We start from the raw sequence: 20040 nt of genomic DNA, 5'->3' as shown, positions 1-20040 counted from the left end.
CTATGATATGGATAGGCACCACTACTCATCCATCCTGTCTCATGTATCCTGCATCCATTTGGAGTGATGGTAATTCAGGTCTTCAGAAAGTAACGCTACACAAACACAAATGTGTGGTTAAAAAACTAACATAGCTCCAGCCACAGGAGGAGAGTAGGATCCCCATATGTACGCTGTGTTCATTTTGGGTTTACAGACATGTGATGTGTCAATTCTGTTCACACCACAGAAGTATAGAAGTGAAGGCTGCTACTTTCAATGTTAATCAAACTCAATTTTGCTTAGAATAAGATGGCAGCAGTATCTGCTGTGAAAAGAATCTGCTAAAAAATCCCAGGAAGCCACACAGACTCAAATGTTTGAATATTACTGGACAGATATAAATATTAGTAATATAATAATAAATAATATTAAAATGCTATACTCGCCTGTCAAATTCGTACTCCAAACAAACACCATACCCAGAGCCAGGCAAACAGGCAACAGAACCGGCCTCAGGACCCTCCCAGTGAACACGGCCTCAGAGACCGACGGAGGTCAGTTCATTGACAGAGAACATAGTACCAAGGTGATTTACAACAGCTCCGACCTGGACTCTGACACCAGGGACGACAAAGACATGGCAGGTGTGAAGCGGGAAAGGAGCAAGAGGGAAGCCAGACAACAGAAGAGCTAGAATTTTCACATACTGGGTGAACTACAGGTTTATTTCAAGCAAACCAGAGTTGGTGGTTAATGGGACTGTGGAGGTAGAAGGTGTATTTTTCTGTTTGATAAGGAAAATATGTGTATATATGTAGGTAGCTTGTGGATCCATGTTTAGCTAATGTGTGTGTTTCTGTGTGCATATTGTTTTTATTACAGTAGGAGCTTGATGGATGATCCAGAATTAATTTGCTGCTGTAGCTAACAGAAGCTGATGTGAATCTTGTAGCAGCTGTTGAGTTTGCTCACTTAAGAGTTTCTGAAAAGTTTGACATCATAAATTAAAAACTGGCATAAAATAGAAGTGTCACTGGAAAAAACACTATTATGAAAGAAAAAATATTTTTGTAAAAGTGCAAAATTTCCAAAATGGTTTCACAAACTAATTCCATTAATATATTTTACACATATTTACATTAATTCATATGAATTTTTCTTTTCTTTTTTTAAGATATTGATATCTTCTTTTTTTAAGATATTATTTGGGGCTCCATTATGTCTAATGAAAAATGAGGCTCATATTTGGACTAAAAGCAAGGAATCTGATTTTTTTTTTTTTTTTTTTTTTTTAAAGGGTTTTCCTCCTCCTTTTTGTTATGTCTAATGACTTACTGAAAGGAGTACTGCAGTGAATTATCACTAACACTGAAACATGTTGACAGAAGCTTTGGCTGCTACCGTAGTTGGACAGAGGCCAGTCCAAGCATTATATGAAAAGTAATGTCAGGTTCAGGAATGAGAAAAGGCTCTTACGGTTGCCTCACCAGTGGCGACTGTAGACGCCTGAGTTCAGATTCTGGAAAAGTTGATGCATCTCACCTCCTCTCACACTGTATTGATTGCCACTGTGTTTTTTTTTTTTCCAGTGTCAGTTTCTCAAAATAAGACAAAAGGCAAACTTAAAGAATAGGAAAGACAGTTCCCTTTAGTCCCATTGAGTGATTTGACTCCTTTAATCTGCGTGAGCAAACACCATAAGCCTCCATTTTCCAGTTTTTAGCAGCTGTTGCCTCAATTCAGATTGCAACCATAAGTCAGAAGGGGGAGCTGCAGAGAGTGAGAACCCCCTCCAAGCCATGTCTCAAGGACACTTTTCAGCTGAGTCACTGCCCTTGTGAGTGTGTGTGTGTGTGTGTTTGTGTGTGTGTGCATATCTCTGTTAATGTGTGTGTGTGTGAGGACATGGTCTTACCAAGGGTTGTGTATGGGCATTTGTTCTTCACATGTGTATCATTATAGAGTGTGAACAAAGGAGTAAAGAGTGGCCAAAAAGTATCAGAACAGCAGTACAGGTGAGCATAGATTCTGTTGATTTCTATCTTTGCCAGATCTTGGCAGATATTTCTTATGAGGAAAAGCAAATTACATAACAAAGACAGACAAAAACAGACATGAGTGACGTAGCAAACACTGACAGACTGGAAAAGTCCAGGGGATGACAGTTAGTGGCAGCCTGTGTGGTTCCTCCAATCAAAGAGGATAAACCGTGTCCTTTCCAGACAGCAGCAGCACCACGTGTTCATGACAGGTACAGCACCTGCTGCTGCTCAGAGTGCGTCACCCACTTATAGTGCAGGACATCGAGGAGCAGCAAGAGGTGGAGCTATCACAGAGGGGGGAGAGCACAACTGCAGTCTCCTCTGAACTGAGTCTGAAAAGAAACCAGAAGGAAAACTGAAGGCAGAAAGAGTCCTGATACAGTCGGGTCACCTTGTTTATAGGCAGACGTCTGCAGCATCATCCCCCTCACTCACACACACTCTCACACACACACATACACCCGGTCCTCCGTCTTGTCCCTCCCTCCGCTGTCACGACTCATCTATCCGTCTGGAATCAGAGGGAAGCCCTGGCAGCCGCACGACAGTCGCCGTGCTTCTTCAGACGAGACGCCACCATCCATTAGTGTCTCTCACGCAGCTCGCAGCCTGGACAGACATCCCGGCATTCCCCTTATCAAGATGAGGAAGGGGCTCCAGAGCACTGAGCCTCACATGGGGCAACAGTACAGTGCTGAGGAGAAAGAAGTATGGAGGGAGAAGGATGAGAAGGAATGGCAGCACAGGAGGGCTGAGAAGAAGCTGCTGGCCTTCTGGATGTCCTTGTCCCACAGAACCTGGACCTTCTTCAGGCCCCGCGAGAGACCGGGCTTCCAGCGCTCTGCTTCGGCTGCCCGGCTGCTGAAGAGTGAGGCATGAGGAGAGGAAGTGTGCGTGTGTGTGAATGGCTGTAGTGAGTGTGTGTGTGTGTGTGTGTGTGTGTGTGTGTGTGTGTGTGTGTGTGTGTGTGTGTGTGGAGGTCTGTCAGAAGCAGAGTGTCATAAGAGGCCTCACAGACCTGCAGTCAAGTGGACCTGTGTGTGTGTGTGTGTGTGTGTGTGTGTGTGTGTGTGTGTTCCATTCAAGTGGATGAAAGCAGTTCCCTCCGCCTCGTCCACCATTTGCAAAAGTACTTTGTGTTGCTGCCCTGCCAGTCCTGGAGTGACAGGTGAAGGGCAAAACAAGCCTGTTGAATCCCCCTCTGTGGCAGTTTTATGGAAAACTTTCAGCAGAGAAACCATCTCCTGTGACTTTTGAAACAACCTGGAGTGAGGTGTCTGGTTTGTGTTCCTTCAGTTGACATGGATTATTACATCTCTCTCAAATTGGCCTGAGCAAAAGTTCAGAAGCCAAATTTTGTGGCACAGAAAAACTGCCCGCTCCCGACCGGTATTTTCCGGACAGTGATGGGTTAACAGGGACCGGCCATGGTGGTGACCCATCTGGCTCTGGAGCTGCGTTTCCAGGGAAAGAAGCTCAGGGGCTTCTCGTGCAGACTGACCCGCTCGACCCACGGCTTCCTGCCAGAGAGCTCGTGGAGCATCGCGTTCCAGGTCCTGCTGCCATACCTGGTGTCTGGCCTGGGCATGGTGGCAGCTGGGATAGTCATGGATATAGTGCAAGTATGGAAAAAGTGCTTCAAAGTGTGTCTGTGCATGTGAGATTACACAATTGTACTGATATCACTTTGTTAGGACACTAAATGTTAGAAAGGTACATTTGATTCAGCGTTCATGCGTGCAGTTGTTCTGATACTGGTATCAGAAAAGCCTCCGATACTTAACTTGCTCTGTGCCAGAAAACACCCTTGTCCCAGACAGCAATTCAGTACAAAAACATGATTTAATCAGACATAAAAAGCATTAACTATAGCCAAAGGACCCCTGTCTTATGTCCACGTTTAAAAAACAGAAAGGCATTTTGAAACATGGCAGTGTTGATTTTGATTGGCATTAAAAGAACTACTTTAAAAAACAAAATGTCTACTCACTACAACTGTGCTGTGAAATGAAAAAATTAAAAATTTTGTCAACTCTCTAAGATGCCAACTCCGTCAGATTTTCCATAAATATGTTTTCCTAGCAGAGCTAAAAGACAGTTGATTGCTGAGCCTCATTCCCAGTATCTCAGATTCCAATGTTTGGGGTTGGTAAAGTGTCCTGATCACAGCAAAATAACTAGAAAATAAGAAGGTACCAGAAAATGGTTGGGTCTTTGCATATGCACCGGCACACACCTCTGATGGGTCATAGGTGATAATCGAGTTGCATTATTGTTGTTATTATTTTCAGTCTGTGGATTGTTTTTTTTTTTGTTTTTTTTTGTTTTTTGCCTTTAAATAGTACATCTAATGTGCACAGCATTTTTTATTCATATAAAATTTGTTTTTAACTTAGGTACCTTGATCTGAGCATGTGCAAAAAAATGGCGCAAATTGTATTTGGCAATACAGATTGGAGTTATATATGTAAAAATGCCAAACAAAAACAATGCAGCAGTCAGTAGCAGTCCTTTTATAAAATAAAATAATTAAACATGTAATGTCATGGTACGTATTATTGCTGTCTAGTATAGTATTGACAATTTTTTAAAATTGCAATATTGTTTTATTCAAGATATTGTTCGAATGCTAGTATCAGAACATCTCTACTTGAACCTTTGAGGTACAGTTGTGGTGAGATGCTGGAAGGCAGATGAAGGATGAATGGGATGCTTATGTAATGAATCTGTCATCTAATAGTTTTGACAGATCCTGTTGTGAAATGCAAAATAAATCACTAAGCATTCTTTCAAGCAACTTTTGGCTAAAAGTTATGATACAGAAGAATTACACGTCTGATAATATCTGGTCCTTTCATAACCAGTGACTGATACTACTTGTGCAGACAAACATGGCGAGGCAGACAGCAGCATCAGAAACAAAGCCAGACAGAAGTGCGCCACGTAATAGCTTTATCCCTGTTTAACCTCTTGTAAATATCTCGCCGACAGCACGACACAACTGACACCCTGAATTATGCAGCAGGTCGGCCAGCCGCTAGTTGAAACATAAAAAGCTGACAGATTAGGTTTCATCTGAGATGCATGGAAATACAGGCACTTATCAAACCACTGAACACTCACTGGTCAAACAATCAGACTGATAGTCATTTTGAACATATTTAATATATGATAGCACCTATTATGTATAATAGCCTTCAGTAACGGTCTTAAAGCCCTTTTGTTTCTCAGTAACATTAAATATTCATGACTGAATAAGTGATGTTAGTTTTGAAGAAAAAAAACTAGGTATTATTGACAGATATGGTTGATCACTCTGAGGTCAAGCAAACCCTGTCTCTAGATGTAAAATTACATTTTTATTTTTCACAGCCCAGACAAAACTACACAGACAGAAAAATCTCCTTTGAAATAAGTTAAACTGTGGCAGAACTATTGTGACATGTTCATGTCAGACCACATCACTCAGAGTTAGACAGTCATTTAGAAAGTAGTTTTTCAGGCCGTGGAGATGGTCTCAGGGTCATTTAGTATTGGCAAATGTTTGGAGGCTCATTGCAGTGTGTTTTAATAATATAATTAACACTTGCAGTGCAGAAATATTGACCTCCATTGGCAGGTTCTTTCAATTTAAAGTGTCTGTAACTTATATTGCTATAATAACAGTGTATCCAGAGACGATGTGAAAGGGCTTGTTCATAATGATGAACCTAAAGACAACTGTCGCCTGAATCTGTAGCTCTGCTCAGCCACAGAATTTATAGTGAGTTTCAGCTCACTGCTTTGCTGTCCTCCAGTAACTTCACCCTTTTGGTTCACTCTCACCGCTATCACAGCATTGTTTTCGACCACTGCAGTCATGTTTTTAGAGAAACAGCCCTAAAAACCAACTGTGAACTGCTTGCACATCAGACAGACACAGTCAAGACACTAGCTAGAGAACCTAGTTGACCATTTAGCATCTAAAGAGTCTGGCAGTTCCTTCAAGCATCGCAAGTGACAGTGTTTCTCACAGGGTGGTTTTACTGTTATGTATTTTCAAACAATTTATTTGTATCTTCTCATTTGGACCACAAGGTGCATTAAAAGACCACTGTGGTGTTTTTCAGCACTGGGAGGTATTTAAGGAGATCTCTGAGGTGTTTATCTTGGTGCCAGCCCTGGTGGGGCTGAAGGGGAATCTGGAGATGACATTGGCATCCAGACTGTCAACAGCAGTGAGTGGAAACGCACTCATGCACATACAGAACACACACACTCACACACAGGAAGAGATGACGTCCTCACACTTGGCATAACTGTGTATGTAGGTAGCAGGTATTAGCACTTCCTGTGTACTCTTAAACAGATAGTTCACCCCAGAATGAAAAATCCAAATTTTGCCTCTGGCCTGTCGTAGTATTTCCCCATCTAGATTTTTTTTTTATGAGAGTTGCAGTTTTTTTGAGATGGTGACCATAGAGATGTCTGCCTCCTCTCCAATAGAATGGAAGTAAATGGCACTCGGCTTGTAGTCAAGCCCAAAAAAAATCTGTTTGAAAAACTCAACACCAGTGTCTCTCCAAAATGATGACCCAGTAGCAGTTTCATGTAGGAAGTAATTTCTTTCTTGTAGAAAGAATGTAGTTCCTGTAGATTCTACTGCAGAAAAAAAGAGTGCCATTGAGTGCAATTACGTAGGAGAGAAGGCAGACATCTCTATGGGCCGATAACTTCAAAACTCTGTGACTCACTGCAAAAAAGTCTAAATGGATAAATGGCACTACATGTAAGAGGAAAAATGTCATCATGATTTTGGCGATGAGCTGCCCCTTTAGTTTGTGACTGAACAATGTGATGCCATTATTCTCTCAGCTTCCTAAAATCAGCAAATTTTTGAAGCCAGTTCCCCATAAGACAAGGAAAACTACATGTTTTAGGGAGCCACTGCCATAACTACAGAATCCATAGATAATAACTGATTATCAAAGCATATGACTTTCACTGAACAACCTCCTGACTACAGCCTGAGTGATAGAAACTCATTAGCTATGCACACTGTGGACAAATCCAAACATTTGTCAGGCCAATTATAACACTTGAAAACTGCTTAACCATGTGATTGAGAAATGTGATAACATGAAACTGCTTTCTGTCCGCAGGCCAACACAGGCCAGCTGGATGAGGCTCAGCAGCAGTGGAGGATGGTGTCCTGTAATCTGGCTCTCATTCAGGTGACACAGTACTCCACCTCCACCTCCACCCACTTTCCATACTATTAATAACACTCTCAATCACTGTGGTGCCATCTCTGTTGGCTTCAAGACAATTTCATTTAACTCGAGAAGCTTTGCTGGCGAGATAAGATCGTCCTCGCATTCAGAACACCTCACTAATGCATCTCAGCCAATCAAACACACAGATAACAGCAGGAGATGGTTTCCAAATGCTAATTTTGATAAGATATTGGAGCATTAAATTAAAAAAATCTGGCTTACACTTCCCTTGCCTGCCAAAACATTATTTCTATTAGCTTGGACATGAAGCAGGGTACATATTATGTGTTTACTTTTAAGACATTTCACTAAAATCCTTAGTTTTTAAAGTCAGTAGTGTTTGTCAGTATTAGTTGGGAATGACTGGAAACCTTATATGTTCTAAAATATGTGCAGTAAAGATGTTAAGTCTCACAGGGGAAGAGACATGGAAAAAAGTATCTGCTCTCACATTTCTCAAATTTATTCTCACATATTAAGGGGCTTCATCAGTATGATGTTGACAGAATTATTTGGTGCTATCATAGTAATATTTGATATTGTATTATATGTGAGACTTAAATTTAAAGGGAAAGAGCAGTAGAAATTGTATGATACCTATAAATAATGCGAAACTACTGGCATTCCTAATTTCTCAGTTATATTTCCCAAGCAAATGATTGGCTGGCTTTGCAGCCCAATTGTGAAGTGAGCAGAGTAGTGGGTGATTAATATGTGCATGCCCACGTGTACCAATTCACTTTCAAAGATAGTTCACGTTAAAAAAAATTACTGAACTGGCAGATTCACATCTAAAACTCAAACAAATGTTCAGAGAAACAACATTTTCAGATAAAGAACTAATTAGGTGACCTCAGTCTTATCGACTTCTAATACCAGAAGAATGTGGAGTAAAAATAGGATGGAGAGGCTGTCTGGTGAGTAGTTTTAATTAAAGACTGACTATCAAGGAGATAAGAAGAGATTACCCTGAAATAAGATTAGATCAGGTGCAGTATTTTACTGCTCTCCTGTTCAGATCCTCTGGGATATCGTTTAGTTTTCATCAGTGTCACTTTGGCAGAATTGCGATCGAAAAAAGCTTTTTCTTCTATGCTTCTATTCTTGCTATCAATGTGTAGGTAAAATACCTGATGTTGAACTCTGGATGTGGAGTCCCTCCAGTCAAATTAGACTGATTTTAAACATAATAATGAATAGCAACAAACACTGAAGTGTTTGTATGGAGCTCTAAATTGTTCAATATTTAATAAATAATCATGAAATAAATAATTTGAAGCAAATGTGTAAGAGATATGAGTAAAATGATGTGTGAAATATTTTTAGAATTTATTGAAACTCTACTCATTATTTGTGTTACTTTCATGATTCCACTCTTCATGACAGTGATGCTGTCACCACCCTCTTTCTCGTCAGCCAATCACATGTCCCCTGCCTCTAGCAAGCTAGCAAGGTCAACAGCCAGCCAATTAGCCAGCTAGCTCCTGTTGGCTATAGCAATTTCAAACAATGTCAATGTTATTCTGAATCAACAAACAAGCTGTTGCTGTGATAATCACCGCACCCAGACAGTCTACTTTTTACTCTGTTTTATCGACTTTCCTTCTCTTCTCTCTGAGACAGACAGATATAGAGGAGTAAACAGATGGGTGGATAGACGGATAATGACATATATATATATGTACTATGGATAATATGTAAGATGATAAATATCTGTTTTGTCTGTCCTTCACCCCCAGGTCCAGGCCACAGTTGTGGGCTTCCTGGCGGCGGTTGTAGCAGTGGGTCTCGGCGGTCTGACCAGAGGGAGAGTGGATGTTACCCAGGCTGCTGTCCTGTGCGCCAGCAGCATCACCACTGCTTTCATCGCTGCACTGTCTCTAGGTCAGACAAAGACAAACACTGCTGCAGAGGCCTCAGTAGATACACAGAAAACGCAGAGGACAGTTGACTGTCTTGTTTAACTTCTATATCAAATCTTCTTCTCGTGCTTTGTCAGGTCTGGTGATGGTTGCAGTCATTATTGGATCCAGAAAAGTGGGCATCAACCCAGATAATGTGGCCACGCCTATCGCTGCCAGCCTCGGAGACCTCACCACTCTGTCTCTGCTTGCTGGGGTCAGCAGTCTCTTTTTCTGTTACAGAGGTCAGAGGTCACCCATTACATTGAGAGAGCTCGCTCCATGAGTCACTGTCAGAACACTGTTTGTCTGCACCTGCTACATGTATGGACACTAGTTTATTGATAAAAGAGGTTGAAATCTAACCGGATTAGTGTAAAGGGGTCTTTAAAGCAGATTTTCAGCAAACAATGACCAAAACTCACACAACTGCATAGCAACGATATAGAGGTGATTGAGTAGTATTTCAGCCAGGGGGCAGCAGAGTCCACCTTTGATTCCAACGTCTTAAACATCTTCCTCTTGTCTCTCATCATTTCTGACAGGATCTCCTTGCCTTGTTGTGTTTGTTCAAAAAAAAATATTCAAACACCAGTTTTCTATATTATGTGTATTTATAAGTAAGTATAGTAAAAGATTCTGAGAGGTGTGTCCCGTGCCGTGTTGTCCTCCAGATATGTGGTACCTGCCTCCTGCGGTGTGTGGCTTCTTCCTGCTCCTTATCCCAGCGTGGGTCATTGTTGCCCGTCGCTCTCCACCAATCAGAGAGGTCCTAAAGTCAGGCTGGCAGCCTGTCATTCTGGCCATGTCCATCAGCAGGTGAGCCGACCTGTGACACCATCTCTACCAGAGGGCCCAACAAATTTGTATTTTTTCATGCTCTGGTCTCAGTGTTTTTAAAATATTAAAATACATGTCTGTTTCATTTAAATAAATAAATAACATTTTTTTTTACATGTGTCCCACTCAGACTCACATACTGTATGTTGTCTTCTTCCCAGTATTGGTGGTCTGATTCTGGATAAGACCGTGAGCAATCCAAGCTACGAAGGCATGGCTGTGTTCACTCCACTCATCAATGGTGAGTGTAACATGAACTCTATGCAAAAATAATTGCACCTGTAACACTTTAACCTCCTATTTAGCCTTTAAAAGCACTACATACAAAACAGTATGTAAATACAAATGGTTTATAACACACTACAGTACAATATTTGAATGTTTGATAACATAATATAATAATCTGTGTTATACAGCATTTATTAACTCACACAATGCACAAATATTCACTGGATGGTTTAAAAAAGTTGTTTAAAACTATGAAGACGTTCATTTCCAAGGTTTATTCTTCAGTGACTTTGAGCAATGTGAAGACTTTCTGAATTTCTGAACTACTATTCAGTGGTGATTAAATGTCACAATTTGGAATTTATTGAGTAGCTTATAAGATTCAAATCTTCTTAAGTCATGATCTGTTTCCATATCAGTTGTCTTGACTGTGAAAAAGAAGTATAGAGAAAGTGGAGTTCTGCTATAATACATTAAAAAAAATCTTCATTAACTCTTTATACATTCACTAGTTCCAGATACTTCACAGAGGCAGTTTTTCAGTGGTTATTAACAATTAATTTTTTAGAAATGTCCTTATAACTCCTTACAATTTCTATCTAGTGTTTTATTGTGGTAGGTATTTACATGCTGCTTATAAAGGCTGTATTTGGGGTTAAAATAGTGTTATTGATTTACCTTTTTTCCTATTACAAAGAAATGCCCCTTCACTTCACTAGCGGATGCTATTCTTAGCACAGGGTTGGGTTAAGGATTTCAGTTGTTAATGATTAATCAATAATCAACTCATCACCATTGAGAATTTAACAAATTAAAAATCTTTTCATGGATATTTAATCAATAGTGTAGGAATGGCAGTAATTGCACCTCATTTGACATGTTTTTGTCTGACCTTTTTTTTCAACTTTATATGAAAAAAAGAAAATGAGAAATAAACAAACGTGTTTTGTATCTATCTGTATATATTAAGAATAATCAATGTTGATGTCAGCGTTTTCAACTGCAGGTTAAGGAAAATGCACAAAATTTGCAACACTAGTTTGGAGGGCCACTGAGCAGAACAGAACCAGAGACTGGAGGAATTTAAAGTGATTTTAAGAAACAGAAACCTCTTTGATTGAATAACTGTACATCATTATATATGCATCATGTGTTCAAAAGTAGTTTTTGAAATTAATACTTTGTAATTGTACTCAAGCATTTTTCTAAAACCAGTACTTTTACTTGTAATTGAGCAGTATTTTAGTAATGTAACAGTACTTGCACTGTACTTGTACTAAGTGGTGATGTTAATCAAGCACAGCACTAATTAGACAACATAAGTGAAACTCTGGGTGTGCAGGTTCATTTACATACAAATGATAGGATTCATATGCTTTAGTGGTAAGAAATGAAAAATAAAGTCAAAATCAAAATACATCTTCCACCACTGAATTAGCAGCACGGCATGTGTTTAAATACTCAGTTGAACTCTGTCAGACAGGATCCTCATTTAGAGACTCCTAGTTAAGAAATTAGGAAACTGACATTAACAGATATTTTAGTGGATATAATCCCTTAATTAAAGATGAAACGATTTATGACATTTCTCCACATTGCTGTGAGCAAAGAAATTAACGCAGATATGTTTTCCTGAGGGAGTAAACAGAGCAGGGATTTGGGGTTATGGTGTTTCATCAGTCCTGATCTTTGAAGAATAGTGTTTAAGCTTTATAATTAGCTTCATTATTGTCAATAAAAAGAGCCTCTCGCCAATTGATGTTACATGGAAATTGTCGGAGCATGCAGATGCCCAGCAGCTAATCCTATTATTATTTAAACGGCCTCAAATTTGAGCTATGAATCAGTCATGAAGTATTAAAGTGCTACTGAAGTTGTCGAGCAGTCTCCTCCCTGTCAGAGAGGCGTGTGGGGCCAGATCTTCACTGACTCAAGTTAGTTGCCCACAAAGCAGCATACTAAGTAGAGAGCAATAACAATGGTCTTTACATAAACCACAAGCCTGATCAGAATGCCAACTATGCATTCACTGGCTCCCGTTTGTGCAGCATCTCTGCCAGCCTCGGTGCTACCAAAGACTCTGGCATGTACTGCCATCCCAGTACAGGAAGTGAATTTGCATTCCAATTCAAGGCTCTCCTCCCTTGCCCCGCTGACCAGAGAGCAGTGGTGGAGGAAGTTTTCTGATCTTCCACGTAAATCAAAGTAGAAATACCACAGGCCAAAGATGCTCCCTTACAAGTTAAAGTCCTGAATTCAAAAGTTTAAGTGAAAGTATAGAAATAGCAAAATGTACTTTAAATATCAAAGTAATGCAAAAGCCTTGTCAAAGGAACAGTGTGTGGGATTTAATGGCATCTAGCAGTGGACAACACTGACAGTGAAAATGTAAAAAGATCTATAGATTATATTATTATAGATTATAGATTATAGAAAACACAACAATTCTTATCTTCAGTTGATATTATACACATTACAACATTAGATTCCATTTCTGACAAGAAATCTTAGACACTGGACCTTTTAAGCATAATTCGTTATATTTTCAATTTATATTTATATATTTTTATAAACTAGAAGAGTGCATTCAGTAGAGTGCAGATCCCCACCAGGCAACAGATGGTGAAGCACCTATCTGCAATGTCACCACAGCTGCCAGATGAAAGGAGCAGAGATTTGTCTGTGTCGACTCAGACTCCAGAATGTATGAAGTGAGGACTTTGATGAAATTTAATTAAAGGTATTTAAGTGTGAGAAACATGTTGTCTTCATTTAGAGACTGTTTTTACAGAAGAGCACAGAGGACTGATACAGAGCTGAACATGATGATGTCACATTTACTCATGGAAGCGATTGCAGGGTAATAATTATATTATTGAGGATTTTTTAAAATGATCATTAAAGAATATATGTAAGAGCATTTTAATGTTGTAGTTTGTCAAGTCGGGGTCATATGTCAATATTTCCCTCAGTGATGAAATGTAGTCAAAATGGCCCGACAGTTCATTTTCACTTTCTAAGGGCTGTTTGATGGACATACAACCAGTGGTGGACAAAGTACTCAACCCCAGTACTTCAGCCAAAGTATAGATACTCCATGTCAAATATGACTCAACTACAAGTGAAAGTTGCTCAGTCAAAATTTTACTTGAGTTAAAGTACTAAAGCACTTGCTTTAAAAATACTCAAGTATTCAAAAGTACAAATTACAAAGTACATTTTCTAATATCAGTGCATTGCTGTATTGTTTTCACGATGCATTTACAGAACCTTGTAACTCTCTGAATCCACCTAATGATGCACTGACCTGCTTGTAGAACCACTCTGCTACTCAAAGTCTATAGAAATACCTATAAAAACTTCAACATAGAAATGAAATGAAAAATAAAAAGGACAGATATTGTCATTTTCTGATGAATACTGATGTGACCGCGGCTTATAAGGTTGTGCTTCTCTGTACAATCATCAAACCAGCACCATATTAGATAAATGATTGTGATTGGCCGAACCACATCCAGGACGGGTTGAAATCTATCAGAAGAGGAGGGGGGCCAGATGTGTCTGCCAGCGCAAATGAAACATGAGCTTGTAGATTTGTCCTGGTTCCCAGGCCAGAGTAGAAATATAAAGTGGCATAAAATGCAAATACGCAGGTAAACTACCTAAAGTACATCAAATTTGTACTTAAGTACAGTACTAAATTACATTCCACCACTGCCAGAAACACTCCTGCTTTCTGTCTAAATGCAATGGTCCATGTGCTTCAAACCTCTGCAAGCCAAGAGGTTTTGTTCTGCTTCTAATGAAATCAGCCTGAGGGGGAGCAGAGCAGAGTTACAATGAATATGGCTCAGCATCCAGATTGCCTTTTCCAAGCCCTCAAAGAAAAAAGCCCCGTGGGACCCTATGAGTTAGGAATAACTGCTGAATACATTTCAGGCATAATTACTGTTTGGACAGTGAATCATTTTTCCAAGAGTTTCCACTTATATTCAATAGTGAAGGCTCAGCTTCTTGTATGGCCTCAAGAAAATGAGAGAACAAAGGCTGAACAGCTGATGGTGGCAGTACAGTTTGTATATGATCATGCCATTTGAATTTCACTATTCACTATTTTCCATGTCCATGCAGGCGTAGGGGGAAATCTGGTGGCCATCCAGGCCAGCAGGATGTCCACCTGTCTCCACTACTGGAGTGTCCCTGGAGCTCTTCCATTTAAAATGAGTGGGACCTGTCCTGGACCCTGTGCTACCTTCTGCTCCCCAGGTCAGATACAAAAAAAATGCACGATTTAAAGGAGCAGTGTTCAGCTGTAGCTCTGGATCAAGAAATAATTACCAAGTCAGGCATGTGATAGTACAGTATCATAAATCAATGTTTTCTGTATTAATGAATCAAATAACTACATGTGAAATGCAGCAACCTTCAGCTGAAGATCGTTTGCAGCCTCTGCAGCACTACTGAGCTTTTATCAGTTTTAGCATTCATTTTGGTTTTGCGGTGCATTTCCTGTTTACAGTCATGTTTCCAGCCGCACTTGAGAAAACCAGCTCCATCAAACCTGCTGTGCCGAGCATTTACTTGAAATTGTGTTTATGTAAATAAATACTTTCCAACTCTCCAGTGTGCTTCTCGCAATTTCAGTCTGATAGACATGATGAGTGCCTCGTGAATTTATGGTTGCATGACAATGTACACGCACAATTTCCTAGAAACGGGGTGGGTCAGCTTACTCACCAGATCAACTTACCCCACACTCCCTTACATTTTATGAGTAGGTCTTCTGCAACATTACACACCACAGTGGTCCTTGACATCTCCTCAATCCCCAAAAAGTTCAGCAGCCAAATTCACAATTTTAAAGCACTGGAAGATGAAAAGCCAAGTCAGTAATCATGGTTAATGATGAATGAAGTATAGATGACCAGCAGACTTGCCAATCTGCACACATCATATCCCAGATCTTTTATCTGACTGTGGTTGTTCAAATCTGAAATATCAGTGGTCTAACTGTGTTGTGTATTGATAAATCCATGGCAGTGTCAGTTTTGTCTTGGATCTATAATATTCTCTAAACTCTACAGTTGTACTATAACTACTCAGTCCTATACAGTAATTTAGCCTATATACTGTATAGAGTAGTGTCACCTCCATGATCAACACGATAAGTAGCAACGTGAAATTGCAGAAGAGTGAGAAGATCATGACACACTGCTGCTGCTGGTATTCTTGTACTATTCTTATAATATTTCTATGATCATTCAGTAGCATCTGTGCTGCTGAAAATACACCCCAGACCCCTGGCTGACCTTAACCCTCCCAACTGGGCAGTCCCCTCTGTTAAAGTCCACCTCCAGTCATGCTTTAAACAATATAAAATGCTCTGCAAGAAGTAATAGACCCCTTCTACAGTTTGGAAACAATGAGAAAACTGCGTGTGCATTTTGGCAGCAGAAGTGCGGCGGACCACAACAGCTTGTCAATGGAACACTGAAAACACGAGCAGTTTTGGTCGCGTCCTCAGTCCAGTCAACACATTTAATAGCTTGCAGCCGTAGACGCCACCGGTTCTTCTCAAACAGTCATGATCCTGTTGGAATTTTGAACAACTTATATCAACCATTAGAATATCGATTCTGAAGTATCATATACTCAACAGACATTTTGGCGATTTTGGTGCTGGTAAAATGTTCAACCTTTGCAGCTTGATAACTTGCCTGGTATTCATGAATATGCAAATAGTCCCTGCCCTCTCCACACACACCTCACCCCTACCCCTAAATAGCTGCACCTGGCTTGTCCTCCGTTTTGCTTTGTTTCACGGTGATCAGCTCCATCTGGCTTCTGTTGAGGGCTGGGTGCTCCTGCTAATATCTATAGCACCACACCCTCGGTTAACAGGATTGGTTCGTTAGGTTTATGATGTCATACACCCAGCCTGACTGAATCTTTTTTTTTTTTTTTTTTTTGGAGACTGTCCTTGTTCACTGCAGGAGCAGGAAATGCTCAGATATGGTGTTTACTGCTTATTTCTTGTAACACATGAAAAACACACCATGTACATGTTAACAAGGTTAAAAATGTGATTTTTACTGGAGGAGGTCTTTGATTTTTTTTTAAATCACCCACTGGTTATGGCCTATGCATAACATAATTAATTGTTGTCATGGCAACAATAACTTCACTCTAAAATATGATAAATTTTTCAACAAGTGATTATGGCCTCAGTGCCAGTTAGAATGAAGCTCTGTCTGTCATGACAGTTAGTGGTACTGTACAGAAGATCTTTCATTTACACAGGCAACTCTTTTTGAACCTGCTGAAGGTAGCTGGTGTCTGTTCTGTCTGGAGTGGTGTTGCACAAACTACAATTACGCAAGGTAGATCTACTGTTAAAACTTTGTGCAACCAGCATGAGACAGTTGAAAATTAACCACAAAGCCCTCTGTGACTGTGTGTACATCAGACGTGCCATTGGATTCATTTTCTTTGCACAGACATGTCTAACACTGACACATTGCAAACAGGTCACACCATTCAAAGGAGAATCCAACCCTGTGGCAGGCATTAAGATTAAGTATATAGAAATAGCCTCCTCACTCATGGTCTCACTGTCTTACAGAAGCATCATTATGAAATTGAGATGGTTTCATTACCAGTTAAGAACTTCTTGTAGTATATTAAATATAAAATAGACAACTGCCAAGAAAACTCTCTTTGACCTCTACTGTGTGTGTTGGAGATGATGTGCCCTCAGGTTTGAGTTGTAGTTAATCTCCTGGGTCGCTTATGGCATAAAATATGAGGATGCAGTTCCAAAATGGAAATTAAGCTCGAGCAAGAGCCTCAAGCAATAGCAGATGGCAGAGGGAGTAATAAAAAAAAGATCTACATGTTGATCTTCTTCAGTAAATTTTGTTTTTATTATGAGTGAAGGAATAGTTTGACATTTTGAGAAATGCACTTTCTTGCAGAGTTTGATGAGAAAATCAGTAACTATCAAGAAAATATGAGACTATGGCCAACAACTGGTTAGCTTATCTGAAAACAAAGACTGAAAATGTGTATGGATGTGTATTGGCATTGCATCTTACAATACAATACCATTCAATATAGTGTGTGTGTGTGTGTGTGTGTGTGTGTGTGTGTGTGTGTGTGTGTGTGTGTGTGTGTGTGTGTGTGTGTGTGTGTGTGTGTGTGTGTGATTAATTTATGAAGATAGATAACAAAAATGCTATCTAGCCATCGGGGGCTCAAAACAAAATGCAAGATGAACTACTGTCACAAATCTTTCCATGTATCATAATATCAGGAAAAAATACAGTGTTTTTGAGAGTCAATACAGTATCACAAAACTGAATATCACATTACTCAAGTGTATCAATTTTCTTACACCTCTAGAAACAAGAGGAAACAATTTCTCTGTCTAAAGGTAACAGTTTTTTAGTTTGTTTAAGTTGTACAAAAGTGTAAATGCCAATTTGTAAATGAGGTATGTTAGTGAGCATTTTGCTGGTTGACAGGTTTTGTAACCTTTACACAGAGGCAGGCTAACTGTAATCTGTAGCCGTTGCACATTCATTGTGCAATGGCGTTGTGCAATGATTGTATATTAAATAGGTTGTAATTCTGTTTAATATATGATCTCTTATTGAAGGAAGTTGTTTTTCCCCTGCCCTCCCCGTCCCCAGACACAGCAGAGACAGGCAGGCTGCACCGATAGCACAGGATGCACACAACCTCGTAAACCTCGTAAATTGATGGTAACAAGTGATGACGAGTCCTCCACTGTATGATGATCAGCTGTTTATAACTGTTAATTGTCTGTCAATGTACAGTTTAGCCTGTTATCCTGAAAAAAAGTCCTCTGTGCTGAAAATACAATCTGACAATGAGTTAAGTGGCTGTCTGCCTCACTGTCTGCCAAACTCCATTAACATTTTGCTCAATTTAACAGTTACAATCATCTACTCCTTCTACAAGATTGTCAGTTATTTCAGACACTAACTCATTCTGCAAAAATTCTGTTTTAAATTTCTCGTTTAAAGTATGTAGTACCTACACAGAACCCAGCATACGGGAAAAAACTGTTAATCTAAAGAAACACAGGAACATCTTTACACGTGAACTGAAAGTGGACACTCTTACACTCATCTTGTTACTTCTCATTCTGTTTCTCTAGATGTGAACTCCAAGTCAGCCAGAGTCCTGGTCATCCTTGTTGTCCCTGGTCACCTTCTCTTCCTATACACCATCCACCTCCTGCACGGAGGCCATACTGCTATGACGCCCACCTTCATCATCTGCTACCTGTCTGCGGCTCTGCTACAGGTCAGATAAACTCTATAAAAGCTCTGTATACTCTTACCAGACCTCATTAACAACTGAGTTCTACACCAACCTGAGATATTCTCCAACTATTGTCATCATCCAGGTGGTGATTTTGCTCTACGTGGCCAGCCTGATGGTGCAGTGGCTGTGGCGAAGGGGACTGGATCCAGACAACTTCTCCATCCCCTACCTCACAGCTCTGGGAGACCTGCTGGGGACCGGCTTCTTGGCTCTGAGCTTCAGACTGATCCTGATGTTCAGTTCTGCTGGGACTGGAGTCTGACACAGACGTGTGGTCCGGTACACACTGAATGTACTCTATGTTGTCTTTATACAAGTGTCTGAAACGCACTGTAAAGTTCACTGGATTTAAGAAGGAAAGTGATACACAGGAGGTAAGTATGGCGTTATATTCATTTCTCTGAGAGTGATGGGACAACAAAATGTTTTTGCAAGCGCTTAAATTTTATTTTATAGACAAATTATTATGCAAAGAATAATTTACTTTGAGCGAATCTATTCTGTGCTCAGGAAATGCATTTGTATGTTTGCTATTATCAACATAAGTGCATAGTAAAAGTTTCCCTTTAATTCTCTGCTCTTTGTGCTCTCAACCCTCTTGGACTCGTTCTCATTGTGTCTCTCATGCTCCCTTGACGTCTCTGACAGTGTTACTATGAGTCCAGACAAAACTTTAAGTGAATTTTAGAGGCGGCAAAAAAAGTGCCAATGAATTCACCTTGGGCAGCACAAACTGACGGTGCCACATCTGTGAGCAAAAAATTTGAGTTTTGTACATCTGCTACACAAATGTACAGAGACTAGAGGAAGAGGGAGACAGAATGGAGGGAAATCAAAGAATAAACTGGAGTTTCTGTTGAGTTCAGTCAGAGGCTGAACTGAACCAACAGACACCTTTGTGTCCGTTGTTAGCAAGCATACAGCTAACATGCAGTTTGTGCAAATAAACACAAATCATTCAGCTGTTTCCTCTCTGAATTAGTTATGTCAACAGTTAATCGGTTAACCGCTGACAATATTTTTGACCGATTACGCACGTTGGTCTATAGCTTTTTTTTTTTTTTTGGCAACAATGAACAATAATTCCATAATAACCTTTCACCATATTGTAAATCAAGTGGTCTGAGAACAAACTAGACTTCTGCACCTCCTCTTGGCTCCGTTTTCAGCCTTGAGGATATCTGCCTCGTGACTTTTTGGACTTTTACCAATCACAGGTCGTCTCACAGACTAGGCGTTCCTATTGGCTCTTCTACAAGTGCAGCTGCACACGCACATTCTCTCAGTGAAACCTTGAATCAGTGGCAGAAATTCCTGCTGGAAAAGTCACTATAAAACAAAATTATCAGAAAGAGAATCCAGCTAATGAGCAACATGCTCAGCCCAGGAGTTTGCCAGCTCTCCCAGTTACTTTTGACTTTACTGAGAGGAGTGGGTTAA

The 20040-nt window shown here is 40.0% G+C and overlaps 1 protein-coding gene across 1 annotated transcript; it reads left to right on the top strand.

The window, feature by feature from the left end:
* Positions 1 to 3246: 3246 nt before the first annotated feature.
* On the top strand, positions 3247 to 18987 carry LOC146331143 (solute carrier family 41 member 1-like). The gene is made up of 10 exons (XM_084727375.1): positions 3247 to 3646; positions 6134 to 6241; positions 7166 to 7237; positions 9019 to 9163; positions 9279 to 9425; positions 9855 to 9999; positions 10182 to 10261; positions 14380 to 14514; positions 18431 to 18579; positions 18683 to 18987. The coding sequence occupies exons 1-10, from the start codon at positions 3452 to 3454 to the stop codon at positions 18860 to 18862; spliced, it is 1356 nt and encodes a 451-aa protein (XP_084583501.1). The 5' UTR covers positions 3247 to 3451; the 3' UTR covers positions 18863 to 18987.
* Positions 18988 to 20040: the final 1053 nt, after the last annotated feature.

This window comes from Lutjanus erythropterus, chromosome 2, assembly GCF_056507025.1.
Source record: "Lutjanus erythropterus isolate fLutEry1 chromosome 2, fLutEry1.hap2, whole genome shotgun sequence".
Lineage (NCBI taxonomy): Eukaryota > Metazoa > Chordata > Actinopteri > Lutjaniformes > Lutjanidae > Lutjanus > Lutjanus erythropterus.
Note: the sequence above shows the minus strand (reverse complement) of the source record. Positions and strands in the feature narration are given on the sequence as shown.

Excerpts from the sequence above, each read along its gene's own strand:
- LOC146331143 (XM_084727375.1), top strand. The coding sequence starts at position 3,452 with ATGGTGGTGACCCATCTGGCTCTGGAGCTGCGTTTCCAGGGAAAGAAG. Across the intron at positions 7,238-9,018 it reads GTAATCTGGCTCTCATTCAG|GTCCAGGCCACAGTTGTGGG; the intron begins GTGACACAGTAC and ends CTTCACCCCCAG. Across the intron at positions 10,262-14,379 it reads GTTCACTCCACTCATCAATG|GCGTAGGGGGAAATCTGGTG; the intron begins GTGAGTGTAACA and ends ATGTCCATGCAG.